The 23,537-nt window shown below is 32.4% G+C and overlaps 4 protein-coding genes across 4 annotated transcripts; 3 read left to right on the forward strand and 1 right to left on the reverse strand.

Annotated features, from left to right (window-relative positions):
* The first annotated feature begins 386 nt into the window (after positions 1-386).
* On the forward strand, positions 387-4,113 carry LOC123882172 (mannose-1-phosphate guanylyltransferase 1). The gene is made up of 5 exons (XM_045930982.1): positions 387-787; positions 2,245-2,376; positions 2,656-2,718; positions 2,834-3,073; positions 3,175-4,113. The coding sequence occupies exons 2-5, from the start codon at positions 2,266-2,268 to the stop codon at positions 3,844-3,846; spliced, it is 1,086 nt and encodes a 361-aa protein (XP_045786938.1). The 5' UTR covers positions 387-787; positions 2,245-2,265; the 3' UTR covers positions 3,847-4,113.
* Positions 4,114-6,612: 2,499 nt separating this feature from the next.
* On the reverse strand, positions 6,613-10,260 carry LOC123882173 (histone acetyltransferase type B catalytic subunit). Its single transcript, XM_045930983.1, has 10 exons — positions 10,091-10,260; positions 9,952-9,993; positions 9,679-9,788; positions 9,485-9,553; positions 9,312-9,350; positions 9,147-9,223; positions 8,990-9,065; positions 8,007-8,088; positions 7,747-7,907; positions 6,613-7,634 (listed from the first exon to the last, which is right to left on the reverse strand). Exons 1-10 carry the CDS (start codon positions 10,173-10,175, stop codon positions 6,972-6,974), a joined length of 1,404 nt encoding a protein of 467 aa, XP_045786939.1. The 5' UTR covers positions 10,176-10,260; the 3' UTR covers positions 6,613-6,971.
* A 1,105-nt stretch (positions 10,261-11,365) lies between these two features.
* On the forward strand, positions 11,366-13,659 carry LOC123882174 (uncharacterized protein At2g39795, mitochondrial-like). Its single transcript, XM_045930984.1, has 3 exons — positions 11,366-11,700; positions 12,306-12,649; positions 13,292-13,659. The coding sequence occupies exons 1-3, from the start codon at positions 11,437-11,439 to the stop codon at positions 13,449-13,451; spliced, it is 768 nt and encodes a 255-aa protein (XP_045786940.1). The 5' UTR covers positions 11,366-11,436; the 3' UTR covers positions 13,452-13,659.
* Positions 13,660-22,278: 8,619 nt separating this feature from the next.
* LOC123882175 (leghemoglobin 1) lies at positions 22,279-23,537 on the forward strand. Its single transcript, XM_045930985.1, has 4 exons — positions 22,279-22,441; positions 22,540-22,651; positions 22,999-23,106; positions 23,289-23,537. The coding sequence occupies exons 1-4, from the start codon at positions 22,347-22,349 to the stop codon at positions 23,412-23,414; spliced, it is 441 nt and encodes a 146-aa protein (XP_045786941.1). The 5' UTR covers positions 22,279-22,346; the 3' UTR covers positions 23,415-23,537.

Genomic DNA, 23,537 nt, shown 5'->3' on the forward strand with positions numbered 1-23,537 from the left:
TGTTACTCGAACTATTAAATTACTTGAAAAAAAATTCACCAAAAAAAAATAAAAAATTACTTGAAAAAAAATTAAGATTATAGTGTCAAGTTTCGCTCATCTCCTTCCTTTTTGTTCGACACTATTTTTTCCTCTTCAAATTTAATAGTTGGCTGACCTATTATAAAGATGAAAATAATTTCAAAGGATAGTAAAAATAAAAATGAATGGTTGCACTAAGTGGGATGTTTAGAGTTTGAACTTCGATACTATATATTAATATTAATATATATAATGTGATATTCCTATTAATTGAATTAACATCTACCATTTATATTTTTTAAATGTAGATATAATTATCATTTCAAACTTATTTAATAATTAGGAGAAACATAATAAGATAAACTATCATATTCGATCCCAAGATAAAAATTGAGTTAAAAATTAAAAATAAGACAACAAAATATTTTCTTGTTTACAGTTGTGCCTCTGAATTTTTTGTGGCAACTATCTCTATGTCTATGGAAAAAAAATTAAAAAAAATTGAAAATAAGTGGATAAATAAGAAAAAGTAGTTAGTAAAATATGGTTGGCGCGTGCGTGCGTGTAATTTGTAGTAGTATATATAAAGACGAACATGTAAGAAACGCAATTGAGACTTGAGAGATTTTCTTCATTCATTCATAATCTTCTTATTCTTCTTCTAGATTCCGACTCGCCGTGTTGACTCGGTCCGAGTCGGGGTTTAAGACACGACTCACTCAATCTTCAAATTCTCACCGGATCTAACTCTTCTTCAACCACCGAGGTACGTAATCATTTCTTTAAGCTGAATTGATCTTGATTTTCATAATGTAATTTCGCTTTACACTGTTTCCCGCTTAATTTTTCGATTTTCTGTTGTAATCAATGAATGAATGTGTATCGTTTACGAATTTCGATTACGTAATCATAATGTTCTAGTTGTCGGTTTCTGAATTGTGATCTAATTTTGATTTTTTGTTAGATTTTTCAGTGTGTGATTATCAGATCTGGTGCTGTATCGTGTTGATGAAGTTCCTTGCTCTGTTTTCTTGATTTATTTTACTGTTGAGTGATTTTTTTTTTTACTTCAATGTTCATTGATTTGAATTTTCTACTGAAAATTTTGAACATAACGTGGAGGATCTACTGAATTTTTTTTTATTTGCATAATATTTGATTTTTGAGAAAATTATGTAGGAAAATAATGAGTTCATGTGTAGAATTATAGTAAATTTGACTAATTTACGGTGACACGGTGATTTTGTTGAAGTTTTAAAGTGTAGTTTTGAAAATCTACGTGTGCCACCGTAATTATGCAAAATTCACCGTCAATCCAAAGATGCACAATAGAACATGTATTTCAAATGCGTATGATCTAACTACATATTTTGTTTGATTTATGATTTCCTTTATCATATTTTAATTTTTGTTTTCAAATGTGATGTTAGAGTATGCAATTTGGGTTGTTGAAAAAGGAGACTATTTGGGAATTAACTTTGCCTTATAGCTCTTTTTCCATGCCAAAATCCTTATTTGAAGTGTAATTGATTCTCAGAGAGACCTGATTTGGATTAACTTCTAGTTTATGGATGTTTCTCAATTCAAAAAATTTGTGGCTCCTTTTTTTGTGTTTTAATATTGAAGAGGGCCTAAGCCCAAAGTTTGTTGTTCTTCACTTGTGAAAAAATTGTTAGAAGCTTATTAGTGTTTAAGGATGAGTTAAATATGAAATCTTGCGAAAAAATTGAGATATATAAGTTAAATATTTTTATTCATTACAAGATTCTTTTAATATTTCTTTTTCCGTAAGTGCTTTTCGAGAAATTTATTCAAACTGACTCAAAGTAATGTGCTTTACTTAGGAAGCAGATGCATACTTTAAATTGCGTGTAGGACACCATATATTTAGCTTACAATGCACCTTAATTGACACATATTTGAGACCATTTATGGAGCAACCTGCGTCACAATTCAATCCGCTTCTATCATTCTCATTGAAAACGTGTTGCTTAGTAGCTAGATTTTGTCTGCTTTTCATATCTAGCTAAACTTTGATATTCATGAGATGACACGTAAATTGATTCGTGTCACGCTCGATAGAACACTCGTCTGTTCATGATCAACTCACTTGCCAGTTGTTTGCTTATATATATAGGATATCGTAGAATCTATCTGCTCATATTTCAGAAAGCATTCTCTGTTGCCTTATCTTGATCTGCTTCTAATTTTATAATTTCACAGAAAAACAAAGGGCTTATCACAATGAAGGCATTGATTCTGGTTGGAGGGTTTGGAACTAGGTTGAGGCCATTGACACTCAGTGTCCCTAAGCCTCTTGTTGATTTTGCTAACAAACCCATGATTCTGCATCAGGTAAACTGTTTTCCCTTAAAGTTTTAAATCCGTTATGTTATAGAATAGTATATATCAAGGATATGCTTTATTGTCGAAATCTTACTTAATGCAGCATCTGATGCCTTTCCTTCTACATAACAGGGATGTGTCAATTTTCTTAAAATTAATAAAATAGCTCCTCAGATTTGTACATTAGGAAAAACCACTTTTTTATGTGCATATTTATTTTCCCCTTAATATGGCATAATAGACTATCTACTAATTTACTTTTCAATTTTAATTTTGCGTATGTTTCAGATAGAGGCTCTTAAGGCTGCTGGAGTAACTGAAGTGGTACTGGCCATCAATTACCAACCAGAGGTAAGGAGGATCATGCCTGATGCCTCTTCTCGAAAATTGTTTTCGTCAACGCTTCAAGAGTTTTTTTGTGGCTCAAGTTTCTTTATTTTGACTTTGGTAATACTTCCTACTTCAGGTTATGTTGAATTTCTTGAAGGATTTTGAAGCAAAGATCGGGATTAAGATTAGCTGTTCGCAAGAAACCGAACCACTAGGAACTGCAGGCCCCCTGGCCCTTGCTAGGGAAAAGCTGATAGATGACTCTGGAGAGCCATTTTTTGTTCTCAACAGTGATGTTATCAGTGAGTACCCACTTAATGAAATGATTGAATTCCACAAATCCCATGGAGGGGAGGCTTCCATAATGGTAACAAAGGTAAGAAAGTTAACAAAACAATTATCACAAATATGTGAGACTATATATATAATATACTAGTTAGAGAACCCAATTATATCATTTTTCATCTACTTCTGTAGGTTGATGAGCCATCGAAATATGGTGTGGTTGTGCTAGAGGAAACCACAGGGCAGGTTGAGAAATTTGTTGAGAAACCAAAGTTGTTTGTTGGTAACAAAATCAATGCTGGAATTTATCTATTGAACCCCTCTGTTTTGGATCGAATTGAACTGAGGCCCACTTCTATCGAAAAAGAAATTTTTCCAAAGATTGCTGCAGAGAAAAAACTATATGCAATGGTCTTGCCTGGATTCTGGATGGACATCGGACAACCGAGGGACTATATTACTGGCTTGAGACTTTACCTGGACTCATTGAGAAAGAAGTCTTCTTCTAAGTTGGCCAGTGGCTCTAACATTGTGGGAAATGTCATTGTGGATGAAACAGCCAAAATTGGTGAGGGATGTCTGATTGGACCTGATGTCGCTATCGGTCCTGGCTGCATTGTTGAGCCTGGTGTTAGGCTTTCACGCTGCACAGTTATGCGAGGAGTCCGGATTAAAAAGCATGCTTGCATCTCCAGCAGTATTATTGGGTGGCATTCCACCGTTGGCCAATGGGCTCGAGTGGAGAATATGACTATCCTCGGAGAAGATGTTCATGTATGTGATGAGATTTACAGCAATGGTGGTGTGGTTTTGCCTCACAAGGAGATCAAGACAAATATTCTGAAGCCAGAGATTGTCATGTAACGTCGGTCGATTTTGTTTGGCATGCGGTGAGGAGGTAGTAGTTTATCGTCTGAAATATGTTTGTTCTTTTCTCTTCATTTTTTCTTCGCCCTATTGCTTTTCTTTCTCCCTACAGTGTACAAGTCAGTTTTTGGATTTAGATTGAGTGATGCCATTACAATGTTGAAAGGTCGTAATTGTTGTAAAGGGCATAAGTTTGATCTTCTGTGCAATAGTTGTGTAATTTTAATTTGTGTATAGAAATAAATTATCAATTTGTTGTTTCTATCTAGTCTTTGCAACTCATTAGCAAGAAGCCAAGAATGTGATTTTCTATCTACAATAATTGGGCAATATAATAATTTATGATTGGTTGTTTGATACATGATTATCAATGTTGGTTGAAGTATTAGGACTCAATCCTGAGATCTCTCCCACCAAGACCAATGTCACCTGTCCAATATTCTCTTACCCTCTTTTGATAACCTATGATTTGCCAAATTAAGGAATGATCATACTTTTTGTTTGCAAATTAATTATAAAATAATAAAACCAAACTTAGAAAGACTCACTTCTCTGGCTTAGTTCGGTTCAGTTTTGTTCTGAACCGAACCATTAACTCTCATACTAAAAACTTATTTAAACCCATTTAGATTTTATGGTTGAATGATGTATGCTTCTCGTCAAGTACACGTCTTTAGGCAATCAGTGTACAGAAAAGCTTTAATTCCTATTTAATTTTGTGGTTGAATTAATGATGTATCTTGCCAAGAAAGAGACAATTAGATTAGTTGGTGGTCTTTGTCAAGACACTTAACATTGTTTCCATATTATGGGTTGATGAGAACCTAATTTTTAAAAGCTTTATATATGGGACCGGACAAGGGTGAATGTTTATTGAGAAACTTCCTCAACTCTATATTTTTTTTGTCAAGTAGCTTAGTGACTAGGAATTCCACTCTTAAAGTGGATAAGTGAAGTGTCCGGAATTCGAACCTCAACCCTTGCATATATAATTTGTTAAAAAATATACTAAGTGTCAAAAAGTGGAAAATTTTGAATTTAACACAAGTCTTTAATATATTCAATGTCAGTTATGAGACTATAATTGTGATTTATGAAGTGACTTTGGGTGGAAATAATCTATCCAAGGTCTCAATGAGCTACTTTTCCTACTTCTAGAGGCAACACCATGTGAATGAGGGTCCATGACACAACAAAAATTGGATACTTTTCCAACAGATACAAATAAATGATTGGAGATAAGATAATTGATAGCATAGTGTATATGTAAATAGAATACTCACCGTTATCTTCAAGTTTTATCCGTTAGCGTAAACCGAATTTCGTGAGGATATTGTGATGACTTTATTTAACGAAATATCATTTCTCATTATAAAGACGGATAAGTGGAGTGTCCAGGATTCAAACTCCATTTTTTGTGTATATAACGTGATGTTCCAATCAACCAATTAAGCCAAGATCACGGGTACATCATTACTTATTTATTCTATTATAATATTCTTATATCACTTCTTTGTAATAAAGCAAATAAGGTCATTGTATATTTTCTTTGTTAACTAAACAAATGTAGTAATGTAAGAAAAATGATTTGCAACAATAATTTCCCTAAGATAGTGGTATAGTACAGTTGAAGAAATAATGCTTATGCATGGTCCCAAACATTGAGGTCTACTATATCACATGACAAGAAATGAAACTTCAGCTTATTTGGCCGCTGCCTTTTATTATTAGAAGTTTTTCAACACAATGGAAAGAAGTGGGACATGATTTCCATAGTGCAACACCTTTTGGTCCTTTGGAAGTTGGAACCATTTCATGACAAGCAAAATGGGTGAACTTTTCTCATCCCAAAAATCACTTGGGAGTATATATATAAAACAATTTTTGTTTCTTTCAAAAATATACTTCAGGAGATTTTTTGGAAATATGGGTGGAAAAGTTATTTCTCAAATCCGAAAGTTCCTTACAACATTGATATCATTGTTTTATGAAGAAAAAAAATTAACCAAGACTTTTTCTCATGTTGATAATTGATATCAAATTTAAATACTACATGGCGTCAATCCTATTGACATTTTTTGGAAAAGAAATTGCTTGGAAATGTTGTTGATTGTCAATATTTTAACTAGTAGGAAATTTAGTCAAAAAAAAAAAAAAAAACTAGTAGGAAATGAAGTTATGCAATTTCATTTGTTGTCTAGAAATTAAAAAGCCGCTAGGAAATTGTCTCTAAAACTAAGAAATTTCCAAAAAAAATCTAATATGACAACAAATGAAATTGTTTAAAATGTATTTGAGAGTTATTTATATTGATTGGATAATAACATTTGGTTAATATGACAAAATATTTACAAATTTCTTTTGGTACAAACAAAATTTACAACTTTTCAATTTCAAACAGACTTAAAAAAATATTCCAAAGAGCAAAGTATGGTCTCACTCTCACCCAATGCCAATTTCACGACATTATGTTTAAGCCAATGAGTTAGGACACATAACAGAAGGATCTGATTATATCTCTATTCACTGAATAATATTATATAATAGCCTAACATTACTGCCATAAATTCGTTATCCTATCTTTTAGTATGTTCAAAATCAAAGTAGTTTATTTTGTATTTTAAAAAAATTGCAGTTAAAAGCACCTAAAAGAAAGTTGTTGAAAGAACACACTACTGTTCTTATAAAAAAAACTACTGAAAACATCAAGGCCAACCATGCCTACTATATGATAATGAATCTAAATGATATGATATTCATTGGTACCAAAAAAAACAACTAGAACCATTGTGTTACTTGGATGTACCAAACTAGTGCATGCAGGATACTACAAACAAGATTACACCACTTGAATATCGACAATCAACTTCACCGTAATTAATCTCAGTTATCACGATTCAAGGCATATCAAATGGTTCCTTCACAGCCTATGATACGAAAATTACAAGAACAACCTATAACATATGAAAGAACCAAAATACAGTACTGACTGTGACTCCAAAGAGTCTGTTTGAGCATTTCCAATGCCAGCAATGTGTAACAAGATAACAATTTGAGTGATTGTGCAACAAACTTAAATTGGTCAGCAATAATGCCAAAGATCATAGTGACAAAGGACAAATTTAATTAGCAGCCACTTCTGAAGTCCCGATATGGGAGGTTACCTTTTTAGCGATCAACTGAATTTCTATCACCCTATCCTGAGCCAACTTCTGGAGTTGCTCTTCTTGGTTCGTCTGATTGTCATCCATCTGCACAGCAATATCTTCACCGGCTCCTGATTTGAACATGACAAATGATGTCTCCTGACTGACATCACTAAGTACTTCAATAAGTTGCTTCCCAGAAGTCCCGGAATCTTTTCCCAAAATATCATACTTCACACGTTCAGAAATAACGCTCACAAAGTTATCCATGTACTTGTCAATAGGATTGAGGCCAATATAGATCAAAACCTCCCAGCACTTGAGAAACTGTGTCTTGTTGATTTTCAAATTTTTCCTTACCTCCTCAACAGCACTGGGAGGTGGCGTAAGTCGAGGAGAATGTGTTTTCTTTGATAGTTTTCCATCCTTTAGAAATGAAACAGCCTTAGTAACTAAATGTTGGATTGGCTCAAAACGAAGCAGGCGTTGTGTGTCAACACAAGAACGGACATGTTGTAAGTTATCTAACGGCTCTTCTACAGTGAGATCAAAAACATTTTCAGTTATGGCAACATCATTGAGCACTTCGATAAGGAAACGACCATAACCCTTGTGCTGATACGGAGGCAATACCAGTATCTGCAATCAACAGAAAAATAGAGCTTGAGAGTATTCTAATAGAACATGATATATGTTAAAACTGATTTTGAGAGCATAGCAGCTATTACTGAATATCCAGTATACAACAAACCTGACCCAGTCGCAATCGTGAGTCATTAGGATAGTGGTAAAATCGATAAACAGCAGTAAATCCAAGCAACAGATTTTGGATCTCTCCCTGCTGATCAGTTTTCTTCTGAATCAGGACGTACAACTCCCATTGTGGATCAGTAACATCAATGGGACTGCTACCTATAATAAAACAACAGTTTTAAATAAAAACTACAGCAGCATGCAATCTAAACATCCCTTACAATAGGGGTATAGTCTAGTAAAATGAGTGAAAATTACCATCAACAAGGAGAAGAATAAGGGGTATTATATGACTGTAAATTTGTCCAGTAGCCATGTTGCCTGCCACCAAACGAACAACCTGGGGTCCAGGAGATATACATCAAAATGGGATTCTTAAAGTATGCATATGAAAATAACATAGATCCAAGGGAAGTATAAAGGATAATGAAGACAACAAAAACTTAAGAGTTCCAGACTCCTGCTTTTATTAAAGAAATTTATTTGGCTGAACATTTTCATGTAAAAGAAGGTTGTTCAAATTTAGGTCAATTACATTTGTTAAATTTACATTTAGATACTGGATGGCCAGAATTTACAACACCATATATAAGTTCACCGGAAAAATTTAAAGAACTCATGTATTTAACAGCTGAAGATTTGGCAAAAGAGGAGGATTATTCACAGAAAAGTGGTATCAGCCTACTCGTATATCTAACGTTTACTTAACCAAAATCAGCCCAGCCTAATCTATTAATGCCAATATGGGTGAGTAAGAATTCCACAGAGCTATGTATAAGTTGACACATATAGCAGGCTTTCCTTGAGACTCAAGTATTAAGAACAGCATTATATTAACAGTCATAAATATGCATACAGAGAACAGACGGTCAATAGGGAAACAGAATTTACTAGAGAACTCACAAGATTTCACAAGAAAATTGAAAAAAGTCAGTCAATAATAAAATCCCAATTTCAGAACATAATGGAAAATGCATCCAATTTGCACAGAACATATTCTAACCATTAATAAGCTAAAGTGAAAAGTAGCATAATAGATCTACTCTATCATCTCATGAAATAGTATTTCAATCAGATGATTGCTCAAGACATAGTGAAATTTGAGATGCAACATGTATAAGAATAAGGATAAGGATTCTAAAGATTTTCAGACAAAATTCTATGCCAGGCCAGGCCTTCACACTAACTGCCCTATCTTTTAGGTAAAGTATATTACACTATGCTTAAATGCAAATTACAACCTCAACATTTGAAGCATCCGAATCAGCATGCTTGAAAGCTTTCTGCTTCAAAACCTCCCCACTTGAAACGTTTGTTCTGCAAACCAATTAAAATTGTCAATTTTATAAAACTAATTTCAGGTGTTACTACATACAAAAACAAGCGAAGTCTTCATACCTGACAAAATCATTGTCCACCAAATACTTTTGAAGGAATTCATCCTTGCTATCAACAAGAGTCTCAGCAAAAATTGCCTGCACAAGAGAACAAATCCAATTGAAAGGTCATATGTAAAAGGTACACAACATAACATTCATTCACACAGTAGATGTTGACACATACCTGAAGAGCAACTTTAAGATCAGTAATCCCTTTGCCACGCTGAAACAATCAAACAACACACTGAAATTAAATGTCAAAACCCACAGATGATTGTGAATTAACCAATACTCTAAACGAATAATATGACCATTTCGTTCCAATTAGTTATAAGTCTAAACAAATTCAGAACGTACATCAGACGAACTCTTAAATGCAATGTCAGCATATGCATAAAAGGATATCCTGCTAACCCATATGGTAATCTGCACAAGAATTCCAAACAAGCTGAATGAAAACACCATAAACACCATGAAACATTCAACTATGTTCATTTATAAATTGAAAATAAATCTATTATTATTATTATTATTATGAAAATAAATCTGACCTTCAAATCCTCATAACCATAAATTTTCCCATCATCATCAAAATAGCTATTCAAATCAACAGGATTGATGAGAAAATTCGCCGGAGCATCAAACTCTTCTTTACTCGAAACTATACAAAACACCAAACACGAAATAAATATACATCCAAATTGCAAAATCACAGCATAACATTAACAAAACACCGCAAAATCACGTCATTTCTTGACAACATTTTTCACATTGAAAGCAAAAAACTTCACTAAATAACATGAAATTTCAAATTTTTATCATACCCAGAAAGATTCTGATGCAGTCTTTAGCTTCAATTCCAGCATCTACAAAAACGCAATGAAAACTAAATCGTATAAGTTACAAAACGCAAAGAATTTAAAAAAATTAAAAAAATCAGTATGAGTTAAAAGAAAAACTCGCCTATGCCGGAAAATCCAACACGGCGTCGCTTTTTGGTTTCGTCGTTGGGATCTGATTGCAAAATCAGCTTCTGTTTCTGACCCATTTCGCTTCTTTGTTTTCTCAGCGCAACTCAGTGTAGAAAAGGGGTTAGGGTTTATACACAGAGCGGGAAATGAATTGCGAGGGAGAGGGAAATTATATTAGGGATTTTGAGGGTATAATAGTCTTTTTAATAAAATAATATCAACCAAACAAAAGAAAAGAAGACACTTTTTTCGGTTTTTTGTATTCTATTTCTTTTGTTCTTTTACGACTTACAAGTTACAACAAACATTTTATAAATCTATTCAATTTTTGATATACTTTTTTCTTCCTATAATCTCTCTTATAATTAAAAAAATTGGATTTATCTTTGTATGTAGTGAAAGTAGGGAACACTATTTTAAATTTACATATGTATGGATTCCTGTCATTGGGAATCACGCAATTTTCATACTATTTTGCATTTCAATCGTCTATTATCATAATATACGGATCACAACAATTCATTTACAAAATTACTAAAAACAATCTCAGCTACACAATTATGATTGGACGGTCTCTAACTATTATAGGCTTATAGCGTCCTGCTGTATTAGTAGGAAATCTGTTTCCCAACTATATAAAGTTTTAACCCTAAATTTGAAATGAAGATGTTCAACCAAATTATATGAAATCCTTAGTTGAGTTAAATTTTACAAACAATTTTTTTTTTTTGTACACAAACAATTATATTTTATCCGTGCGTAATTGTGAAAACTAATCCCTTTGAAATAATTGAGATCTATTTAAGAGATTGATTTCTTCCGACAAACATTTTTCAATATGCAAAAACTTGTGACATTTTTCGATATTGTTGTAAGGACAACTTATTTGTAACTTATAATACCCAAAATAGTATCACCATTAGAAATGCTATTGGACTTTTTTTTTTTTTTTGGTACAATAAATGCTATCGGACTTTATTAGTTAGTAATCTAAAACAAAAATGGAGAATGTTAACTTGTGCCCTTAAGGGCACATGTTAAGAAGATAAATATGGAAAAAATTTATTGAACTTACGATGTATTTAATTATCTAAATATTAAATTCTTTGTATTATTAAATGCTATATTTCTGTGTCCTTAGGGCGCAAGTTAACGTGACCCAACAAAAATATCCACACCAAAATTTTTAAATTGTCAAATGTGATTTTTGTAAGAAAAACAGTTGTTTTGATTTGTTAAAATGAAGGGCACTTTAGGTAGTTTGTGCATAAAAAACTTTCATAAACCCTAACAAAAACCCTTTCTCTGTTTTCCTCTTCTTCTAGAAATCAAACAAAAATGGCGTTCAGTTCAATTCTTCGCAACAAGTCAAGTACTTTCTTGAGGGCTTTTGCTTCTACTGCTCAATTGATCAGAAAAACCCAACCGGGTCATTGTGCAGTGCTTTCTTCCGCCATCAATCGATACGAAGATTCATTTGTTCCTAGGTTTCACTTTTCTTCTGTAGCTGCTGTCAAGAACAAACCTTCCTCCGATGATAATCTTCTCCGTATCATTGAATCAGAAATCACTTGTGCTCAGGAAACCGATGATTATGACGCTGTAAGCTTCATCTCTGTTTTTTTATTTCATTTATATATAATTTCATCCAACAATGATTATTTCTTATGTATGATAATTATTAAGCTTAATTGCAGTTTTGATCCTTATTTTCACCATTTTGTGGAATTGACACTATCTTAAAATCTGATAGCTTTGGTCTATGTTAAATACAATGAAGCACGAACACTCGTCAGATTAGTTGTGTCCTTGTCGGACATGTCTCGGTGTTGGACACCGACACGACACCGACACTTATGATTGTGTTTAATCATGTCATTTTCTCAAATTATTATCGATGTCGACGTGCCTGGGTCCTCTCCGGTGTCCGTGCTTCATAGGTTAACTCTTTGGTCTAAAATATGACATGATTTAAATGAAGTTTTTAAGCGGGTTTTCTTTCGATTTCACCATTTTGGTCTTTCCCAATCATCAGACCATTTATCAATTTCAGGTCATTTAAAACATTTCACATCAATTTTTTAATAGAGATCAAAACTGTCTGATTTTAAAATAGGGGACCTAATCCACCAAATGATGAAAATAGGGGAACCAAAACTGTTGTTTTATGTTGTGAAATGTTAAAAATTTGATTTTCGTTGATATAGGCAGAAGAAGTTCCGAGTAATTTTCCATTTAAGATTATTGATAGTCCAGGACAACAAACTATAACACTTGAAAGGACTTATGAAGGTGAAGAAATTAAGGTCTTAGTTGACATGCCTGATTTGGTTACTGGTGAAGAACATGATAATGAGGATAATGATAATGATAATGAGAGTGAGAGAGCAACTCAATCAAGCATTCCAATTTCAGTCACTGTTTCTAAGAAGGATGGACCCTCTTTGCAATTCAGCTGTGTGGCTTACCCTGATGAGATTGTTATTGACAACTTGTCTGTTAAGAATCCTGATGTTTCTGATGATCAAATTCCTTATGAACCAGATTTTCAGTATGTCCTTTCTGATCCTGTATTTTGTTTTATAAATATGTGAGTGAAGACCTATTTTGGTCCTCACAAATTTCTGATGGGACAATTCGGTCCCTAACAAAAATAAAACTCAAATTAGTCCCTGACATTTTCATACCGAGGACAAATTATTCCCTCTGTTATAACGAAACGAGGACTAGTTTGTCCCCAATATGAAATGTCAGGGACTAATTTAGGTTTTATTTTTTGTCGGGGATTAAATTGACCTGTCAGAAACTTGTGAGGGATCTAAATAGCTCTTTCACTCTAAATATGTGCATTGAATGTGTTACACCGTGGTTATGTTATAGAGGTTGTAGTGGCACAATAGCATAGCAGAATTTTAACAAATTACCACTGTTGTGTGATACTTTATGTGTTACAATATGTCTTCAAATAGTAGCAGCTACAGTGGTGCTATAGCATTGCTGAGAAGTGGTGCTATAGCGTTCATTATATTTGATACTGGACGGCCGCAGAGACAAACAATATTGATACTATTGATATTGTCGTTTGCAGATATGGTTTTCTTTTGTAAAATCCCGCATGTATATTCAATTAATTGATGTTGTATGTAAGACATTGTTGTTTGATCGAGAGATTTTTTGTTTTGTTTTTTTACAGGAGTTTGGAGGAGAGCCTACAAAAGACATTCCATAGGTATTTGGAAATTAGAGGAATCAAACCTAGCACACTAAATTTTTTGCATGAGTACATGATCAACAAGGACAGTAGAGAATACTTGGTGTGGTTGAATAAGGTCAAGAATTTTATTCAAGCATGAGCATTGACAAGTTTTTGAAGAAAGCACAAAGGATACTAAATTTTTGTCTAATCATTTGCATACACATGTGAAGGCAAAGAGTAATGTATCATATCACCGTGGTTTCATTCTAAGGAAGAAAATAATGATATATTCTGTTAGTGTGGATTATTGGTAGTTCCTACTTCCTATTTTAAAGATGCATTGTGGTTGAAGATGTTTGCATTTATATCCTTAGTAAGTTTTAGCATTACATATTTCCAATATACTTTAATGAGGTTTGTATGTGGCCATGATCTTTGTGTCCAGAACAACTCTGGCTGGCTACTTCCAAAATGTGAGATATGTTTGGTAAAATAAAAACAAAATGATAGCGGATAAATTGGCTGATTTAATTTGTAGTATTTGATAAAATTAGTAGTTGATTAAAATTCGACATTGGACTGCTAAGCTTTTGAGTTATGTAGGAAGATATCAATTGATTAAAAGTGTTTTATTTGCTGTCACAACTTACTGGATGCAAGTTTTTCCCCTCCCTAAAAAAGTCATCAAGCAAATTGAAGCAATTTGTAAAAGTTTCCTTTGGAGTGGAAAAGATGAGATCAGTAGAAAAGCTCCCGTGGCTTGGGAAAAGATTTGTGAACCCAAGGTAGCAGGTGGTCTAAATGTTATATCACTGATTGAATGGAACCAAGCTACCATTGGTAAATTGCTACGGAACTTGCAAAGCAAGGCTGACAAACTTTGGGTGAAATGGATTAATGCCTATTATCTCAAAGAACAAGACATTATGACATGGCAAACTCCTCAAAGTTGCTCATGGATATTGAAAAGAATCGTGAATTGTAGGGAAATTATGGCGCAAACTCGATACTGGGATGAAGTAATACAAAAAGGCAAATACAAAACCTCTACCATGTATAAAGATTTGCGAGGAGAAAAGGATCAGGCGGAATGGAAAAGAATGTTTTTCAACAACTATGCTAGACCACATGCTACATTTATTCTTTGGTTAACACTTATGGGCCGCCTTCCCACTAAGGATAGATTAGCCCGCATCGGAGTAGTAATAGATGGTGTGTGTAGCTTTTGTAATCATGCAGAATCTTTGGAGCATATTTTCTTTGAATGCAACACTACACAACTTATTTGGCGAGAGATCCTGTCTTGGGTCGGTTTTACTCGATCCCCAACAAAATGGAGTGGTGAAAAGAATTGGTTGATTCAAGAAACAAAGAAGAAAGGATGGAGAAGACAAATCTTGAAGATAGCTACAGTTGAAACTATATATGCTATATGGAGGGCAAGGAATGACATGACCTTTTCTCAAAAGTGCATAGATAGATCCTTGTTTGAAAGATACCATAATATATAGCATAGTTATGAGATGCACTTTGCATAGGAAACTTAATATACATGTTAATGTTACCACCTTATGCATAGAGTAGCATAGTTGATTTTGGTCTCTGTAATAGTTGGACTAGTCTGTTGGAAACTCACCTGGATCCTGTGGATCGGTTGTACTTATTGTTTTTTTTTTGGAAATAAGAAAGTAATGCTTTGTTTAAAAAAAAAAATTAGTAGTTGATTCGGTTTATCTCTTTTATGTAACTGAATTATCATCATATATTGGAAGATGCCTTGAATTATCATCATATATTGGAAGATGCCTTGTCTATTCCGCTGATTTTTCAATGGAGATTAGTCACCGTTAAACAGCTGTAGAAATTTTGTACTTATAACATGACCATAAACAAAAATTCCTACAAAGTAATACCTAAATAGTTTTCATATTTTTTTGAGAAAAAATAATGTGTAATATGTTTTGCGAAACATTATATAATTGGCTTCCGAGAAGAAATCTTATATTATTTCCTAAAATTGAAAGAGTGAAACATTATTTTAGTCCTTAACAAAAATTACAAAACTTCCTTCAAAAAAAAAAAAAAAAAATTACAAAACTAAATTTAGTCAAAAAAAAATTTGGGACCAATTTTGTGATTTCGCCTTCTTGCAACTGGTTTTTCGTAACCTTGTTCTTTTTTGAGTTTTGTTTGTTCTTGTTGTCTTCTTTGTAATGACTAATGAGCATGAGTATCTCTTCTACTTCACTTTCATTAATATATTGTGTTTGTCATTAAAACAAAAATTGTCCATGTGAAAGCTAGAATTATGCATAAACAAAGAACCAGAATATAGGCTCTAACTGCGCTCAAACGCATGACTATGCTTGCTAGGCGCAAAGTGAGCTCAATAACTAGAGAAATATTGTTATTCATCGCAAATCTAATCTTCATAAGTACATTACGCAACCTTGTATCAATAACCGAGTTTCTAACTGAAAACTAACAAACCTCTAACAAGAATTAGTTAGTTATAGGTAATTAAAACTAACCAACTTTTATTACACGCAACTTCCTTTCTCCTCCATGGAATTGTCCTTAATGGTTCAACGTGAACTTTTTGGATCAATTTTTATCGGACTTAATGATGTTGCACCTAACGAAATCACACGTGCTCACACACCTTAGAATTTTGATTTATTTTTTTTCGACTTTGCAATGGCAAATTGTTTAAGTCTATGCTAATTTATCTCATGTTCAAATATTCCTACTAGCAAAACCCAAGTTCTAAAGGTTTTCAACCTAGTTAAAAAGCATCTATTATTTTTTCGTTCATAAAATAAAAATAAATAACAAAATGAATCAAAGTAAAAAGAAGAGAATCTCAAGTGAGTTCCACCCAAAATGTTTCTTTTTAATTTGAGTAAAAAGGAATCTCAAGTGGGTGCTACCCAAAATACCCAAAATGTTCCCTTCTAATTATATATAATTGATAAAAAAAAATTGGAGTATTGTTAAAGTTGAAAACTTTAACACACGCACCACAAACACTTGCATGCATATATCCATCCATCTCAGTGTCCAAAGCCACGCAGAGAATATAGGATGAGGGTCATATTATTTTCTCTATTTCTAAAACAAGGTAAGAAACTCATTTCATAGATTAAAAGGTAGAAGTTCTATCAAAGTTACCTAATAGCAACGATCCAAAAGAGTGATGGTAGCAATCGACTCTAACAATTCTAAACAAAGTTCCTCCTCCCACACAAACAATCTTCTACGCCAAAGAAGGACGTTGCAAGGCGGCTTCTAACATGGACCATGAAGGCAAGTGGTCCATGATGGACTATGACTACTCACAAATTCTATTTCAATTTCAACCATTGGATGCAAGTGTGTACAAAGATTATCATAGGCCTCCAACATTGAATAAAGTACTATTTAGATTTTAATTATTTTATAGACAAAGTTTCAAAAAAAAAAAAACATAATTAAACTTGATTTTTTTTATCCCGGTAATTTATTTTTATATTACCTTGTACTATTTTGATTGATAAAATTCAAAATTTTCACTCAAAATCGGTAGTTTTAGTCAAACTTCTTGACCCTTTCATTAAAACTAGTTTTTCAGTGAGATTGTTATTACAATCTGTCTATACATTCGGAGTCTGATGACCATAATTATTTTTTTTTCATTTGTTTGTTAGACCAATTATGTGATATTGAACCGTTGGATTGATAAAATTTGAAATCTCCAGTCAAATCGGTAGTTTTAGTCAAACTCCATGACCTTTTCATTAAAACTAACTAGCTTTCTAGTGAGACTGTTATTACGATCCGTCTATACATCTGGAGTCCGATGACCAAAATTATTTTTCTCATTTGTTTGTCAGTCCAATTATGTGATATTGAATGGTCGGATTGATAAAATTCGAAATCTCCAGTCAAAATCGGTAGTTTTAGTCGAACATCATGACACTTTTATTAAAACTAGCTTTTCAGTAAGACTGTTATTACGATCTGTCTATACATTCAGAGTCTGATGACCAAAATTATTTTTCTCATTTGTTTGTTAGTCCAATTGGGTGATATTGAACAGTTGGATTGATAAAATTCAAAATCTCCAATCAAAATCGAAAGTTTTAGTAAAACTACTTGACCCTTTCATTAAAACTAGTTTTACAGTGAGACTGTTATTACGATCTGTGTATACATCTAGAATCCGATGACCATAATTATTTTTCTCATTTGTTTGTTAGTCCAATTAGGTGATATTGAACAGTTTGATTGATAACATTTGAAATCTTCAGTCAAAATCGGTAGTTTTAATCAAACTTCTTGACCCTTTTATTAAAACTAGCTTAGTAGCTTTCTAGTGTGACTGTTATTACGATTTGTCTATATATCCGAAGTCTGATGACCATACTTATTTTTCTCATTTGTTTGTCAGTCCAATTAAGTGATATTGAATGGTTGGATTGATAAAATTCGAAATTTTCAGTCAAAATCGGTAGTTTTAATCAAACTTCTTGACCCTTTTATTAAAGTTAGCTTTCCAGTGTGACTGTTATTACGATTTGTCTGTACATTCGAAGTCCAATGACCATAATTATTTTTATCATTTGTTTGTTAGTCCAATTAGGTGATATTGAACGGTCAGATTGATAAAATTCAAAATATCCAGTCAAAATCGGTAGTTTTAATCAAAATTTTTTACCCTTTCATTAAAACTAGCTATCCAGTGAGACTATTATTACGATCTATTTATACATCCGGAGTCCGATGACCAAAATTATTTTTTTAGGTTGTTTGTTAGTCCATATTGAACGGTCAGATTGATAAAATTCGAAATATTCGGTCAAAATCGATAGTTTTAGTCAAATTTCTTGACTCTTTCATTAAAACTAGCTTTCCAGTGGGACTATTATTACGATCTGTTATACATCCGGAGTCCGATGGCCAAAATTATTTTTCTCATTTGTTTGTTAGTCCAATTAAGTGATATTGAACTGTCGTATTTCCACTTGCCACTTAATTCAATGGGTGCAAGTAGCCAGGGGCGAATCCACCACCCGGCATGCCCTGACACGTGCCCGGGCTCGGCACCCATTTTTTTTAGGGTTGTTACTTTAATCTGAAAATTCGAATATTTGAGTAAGAATTAATAAAATTTAAGTGTATATTCATAATCCTTATGAAATTCTGAGCAAAATGGTATATTTACTTGTCCAATTTGATGCTAGAATGAAAAACACGATTTATGATTTTGGTTGTTTCGGACGTTGAAGATGATGAACAGTAGATTAAAGGGTTGTTTTAATATATATTTAGACATAAGCGTGCGCAATAGCTCACTGGCTGAGTGATGAATTGGTCACACAGGGGGCCTATGTTCAACTCCCAGCTTCCTGTCATTTTTCAAAACCCTATGTTTATTTTCTTTTATTTGTTTATATATATTATCAAAATTACCATTTATTTCCTTTAAGTTAATTTTATGTTCTTTTCTTTATTAAACATATCTAAAAATCACAAAAAAATCTTTATAAAAAATACTAAAAATATCAATTTTGTTTCCCTTTTTATATATGGTAAAAATAGTAAACAAATGTATTATTATTGTTTTTATTTGATATTAATTTTTTATCTCATGCTTAAGTATAACCCAAAATACCAAAAAAAATTGTTCTTTTGTGTTAATCTCAAATATGTAAAATATGTTGTAATTCTACTTTCTTTTATATGTAGGATTGTGGGGAGTTTATGACTTTTACTTATGTAATTATTATGAATCAAATATTTAGATGAAATTCTTAAAATTAATTACTTTTATTATAATTTCAGTATATAAATAATATATATTATTAGTTTAAAACCGTCCGATCGATCCGAAAACCTTAAACCAATAAATATTTATGCATTTGTGGTTAAAATTGTACCCGAACTTAATACCATTTCTGGCTCCGCCACTGCAAGTAGGAACCCAACTAAAGATGATTCTAACGAACAATAAACACTGCGAGTGTGAGGTATGCACTATAAAATTAATTCGCATTTTTTAGACTCAGATTGAGGTATTATCAAAACCCATCACATGGGGCTTCAAAGTTCAAACTACAAAATAAATCTACCAGGTTGAGATTATAAATGCTCCGAATGCAAATGCAAATTGCAACTTTTATCTAATAAATAAAATAAAATTATTTCATACTGTGCATTTATCCTCTTATGAAATAATTAATGTAGATTTTTTTAAAAAATTAACATATAAGTATATTTTAGTTGATAAAAATCTTCAAGACAGAAATAATTTTACGTAAAAAAAAAAACTGCAAGACAGAGAAGAGAGACAGAAATCTTAGTGCGGGAGATGATACGTGACACAGAGGAGAGAGAATTACTAAGAAGAGAAATTGTGTGTAGAAGGTGTATAATATTATTGTGGATTAAACACCAATCCAAAGGTAAGCATTTCATGTCCATCATGGACCATTTGTTGTCCTGGTCCATATTAAAATTAGTCTATTAGGATCATAAGTAAATTGTTCATGTTCATATTATAAAAAGTAATTAAACAAATCTTCACATTAATCGAGAATACACAATTAATCACAAAATTCTTTTTCTAATAATAAAACTTGAATGAAAAAGGAGTGGACCGGAGTATCCTACCCTACTTCTCGGTTGTCTGGAAACTTGACGTATGATTTGTGGTTCGGACAACCGTCATTCTTCAAAAAAAAATAAAAAATATCAAATCTAATTTGGTTTCTTTTAAATTAATCTACATCAATATATTTTTGTTAAATAAAAACGAATGAAAAAGAAGTGGACTGGAGTATCCCTACCCTGTTTCTCGGTTGTTTGGATGCTTGAAGTATGACTTGTGGTTCAGACAACTGTCATTCTTCTAAAAAATATTAAAATCAATTTCAACCCACCAAACATCATTTTTCACGCCTGTGTGCGTTCAATTATTTTTCTCAAACGGATATCATCGCCCAACTGTGAGCCCGTCTTTTCAATCAAACAAACTTTTTCGCCGAAGCGCGATCAACACTTTTTCATGAATAAAATCAACCAATCAACAATCATTTTCTACCCAGAACTACATGTAGCTTTGAATTTCCCATCACACCGGGGAATACGTAGGAGCAAGATTCGACATCTTGTCAAGCACACTAATAAAAAACTAATTTTCTCCCATTCTTGTAAATAACACCAATAATTAATAAAAAGCAAACAAACAAATTGAAACACTTTTTTTAACCCTAAAATTAGCGAGAATGTTCCCGTTGAGTACAACAAGCTTGAGCTAAAATATGTTTTCATCTCTAATTCCAAAGACATTAATTACATGTTAAATGGCTTTAATAGTGTCAGGTTTTAAATGTCTTTAAGAACAAGAGAGTTTTAATGAAAAGTATTCGTCATGTTGATTCAATGAGTCCACAAGGTATGAAAAAAGTTCATATTTCGAGTTGAAGGATGATTCGATTAAGGTTCATGAATCGAGGTATTTAAAAGTTTGTGGACTTAGAGTATTTTTCATCATCCAAGCGTGATTCGACTTCGACGGTTACAACGGTTCAAGGCCTTGGTTCATTTCAAATGCAAGGGGACGCGTGGCCGAATTTTCTATAAATAGGAGTCTGTATAGTCGAAGTAGTGGTCACAATTCATTTACACAAATTCTCAAACACTCAAAGTATCCATGTTACAGCGAGAAAAGAGTTACTCGAGAAAGATGTATGAATCAGTGAACACCTTTATTTCATTTGTAACTTTTACATTTTAAATGCAACTTTACTTTTCATAAGTCTTTACTTTCTAAGCATTTATAAACTCTGCATTTAATCGGTTCTCTCATTCGAGTGAACTCCCTTTTATTCGCATTCAATTTATGTTTCATAAACCAAACATATTGTTCTTTTGCAAACTAAGGATATCTTTAATGATGAACATTCGAACTTCTTTTTCCATGCATGAATAATTGTCCCGAGATTTACTAGTTGATCTCTCAAGTAATTAATTTAAACTAGCGGTTGTTTACCAAAAATCAGTGTAAACAGGGTGCTAATACCTTCCCCTTGCATAATCGACTCCCGAACCCGGAAATGGTTGCGACGACTATCTTTCCATTCTTTCAATGTTTTATCGATACTTACCTTTTCCTTCGGGAATAAATAAAGTTCGGTGGCGACTTTATTGTCTAGCGAGCGTTATTTTGCCCGCGCATTTTTCCACCCGCTTCAGTTCGATTTCTGGTCTATGTATGGAAAAAATTATGTTGGGAGGGAAGAACACACCTTGTGTACCCCACAAGTTGCCTGACGGAGATTAGTGATTGCTAATGACGATAAAAATTTTGTACCAATATCGTAGTAACAAAAAAAACTCACCAATTTAATCTTATTAAAATTGTAATATCATGATACTCAAAAATAAAATTCCTCTCCTTTTTTAATATAGTTATTGAAAGATTTCATTGTGATTTCACCGGAGAATTCTTACATGAGAGAATTCACTCTATGTTAATAACGTTATATTTTCGCCACCCTCAATCATTTTTTCTGGTTTCGTATTAGTCCTTAATTAGTTGTTCAATTAAGTTTCGATGTCTTACATATTGTGTAGACTTCTTCATTTTTTATATATCTAGTAAATATTTTAACATACTATATTACCGTTGTTAATTTTTTTATTAGATTAGTTAATAATTACATTACATTGATTAAATGAATGAATGTTTTTGGTTACAAAATGAATGAATGAATGTTTGTGTCAATGCTTAGTTTATTTTAAATTTTAAAAATGAACTACCTTTGAGCATGCCTCTATTGTATAAAAAAAAATTATCTTTATTTAATTAAAATTTGTTTGATTAAGTTTTTAAAAAGATTCTTGTCTCTTAATAATGTGAATGGCCACCTCCACAAGCCAATAGATTTTTTGAAACATCAACTTCCACCTCTAGGCTTTGTATATAAATAGAGGGTTGCATGTCAAATTATTACATTGCAAATTAAACACAAACAAAAAAACCAAAAAAGAAAAGAAAAGAGAAAATAATATGGCTTTCACTGACAAGCAAGAGAGTTTAGTGAATAGCTCTTATGAATCATTCAAACAAAACCTTTCTGGAAATAGTATTTTCTTCTATACTTTGTAAGTTTTTCCCTTTCTATGATTATTGTTAATTAAGAAGATATAGTGTAAATTAACTAACAAGAATATGTTTGGTTGGTTTAATTTGATTAAAATAGTATATTAGAGAAAGCACCTGCAGCAAAGGAATTGTTCTCTTTTCTTAAGGGGTCAGCTGGAGTACAAGATAGCCCTCAACTCCAAGGCCATGCTGAAAAAGTGTTTGGATTGGTGAGTTCAATCCCTTATTAATTAATTTGCTTTACTTATTCTTCATTTAATGTCAATGATTCTCTACGCTTGATGCGTTAATTAGTTTAATGGTAAGAACTTAACATTGTAACCTCAAAATATTGATTGTTGCTAATGTCCTTATTCAATCCTAATTAGGAAAACTTCAGAAGCTAATGTAGCCAAATAAGCTCCTTCCATCCTAACATTTTGTATAGCAGATATAAATGAATATTTTTCTTATTCATAATATAAAATCACATTAATTCTAGTATATTTTTTAATAATTTTGTAAGTATGGTTATTGATCTTGAGATATTTATATATATTTTTAAAATTATTTATAGGTACGTGATTCAGCTGGTCAACTCCGAGCAACAGGAACAGTAGTGTTGGGAGATGCTTCGTTGGGTGCTATTCACGTTCAAAAAGGAGTTGTTGATCCTCACTTTGTGGTATGATAATATGATAAAATATTTTCGTGGATGCATATTCTTAATTTTTAAATTTAATTGTCACGTTTTCCCTAATTTAACAATAAATAATTAACGGGAATTATGCAAAATAAGTATTTTCTACTATTTATGTTAACATGTTTGCTAAACCAAAATTAATGTCTTTGGTGTTTTAATTGTAGGTGGTTAAAGAAGCTTTGCTACAAACTATAAAGAAAGCAGTAGGGGACAAATGGAGCGCAGAGCTGAGCACTGCTTGGGAAGTAGCTTATGATGCATTGGCAACTGCAATTAAGAAAGCATATTAAGGAGTTAAACTTGGGATGATCTATTTTAATGAATAAACTTAATGAATAAAATATGTAATAATGTACTAAAACTTGTTAAACAAATTCCTATAATAAATGCAATTAAAAATAATTATGTCACAA

Source organism: Trifolium pratense, linkage group LG4, assembly GCF_020283565.1.
Source record: "Trifolium pratense cultivar HEN17-A07 linkage group LG4, ARS_RC_1.1, whole genome shotgun sequence".
In the NCBI taxonomy this organism is placed as follows: domain Eukaryota; kingdom Viridiplantae; phylum Streptophyta; class Magnoliopsida; order Fabales; family Fabaceae; genus Trifolium; species Trifolium pratense.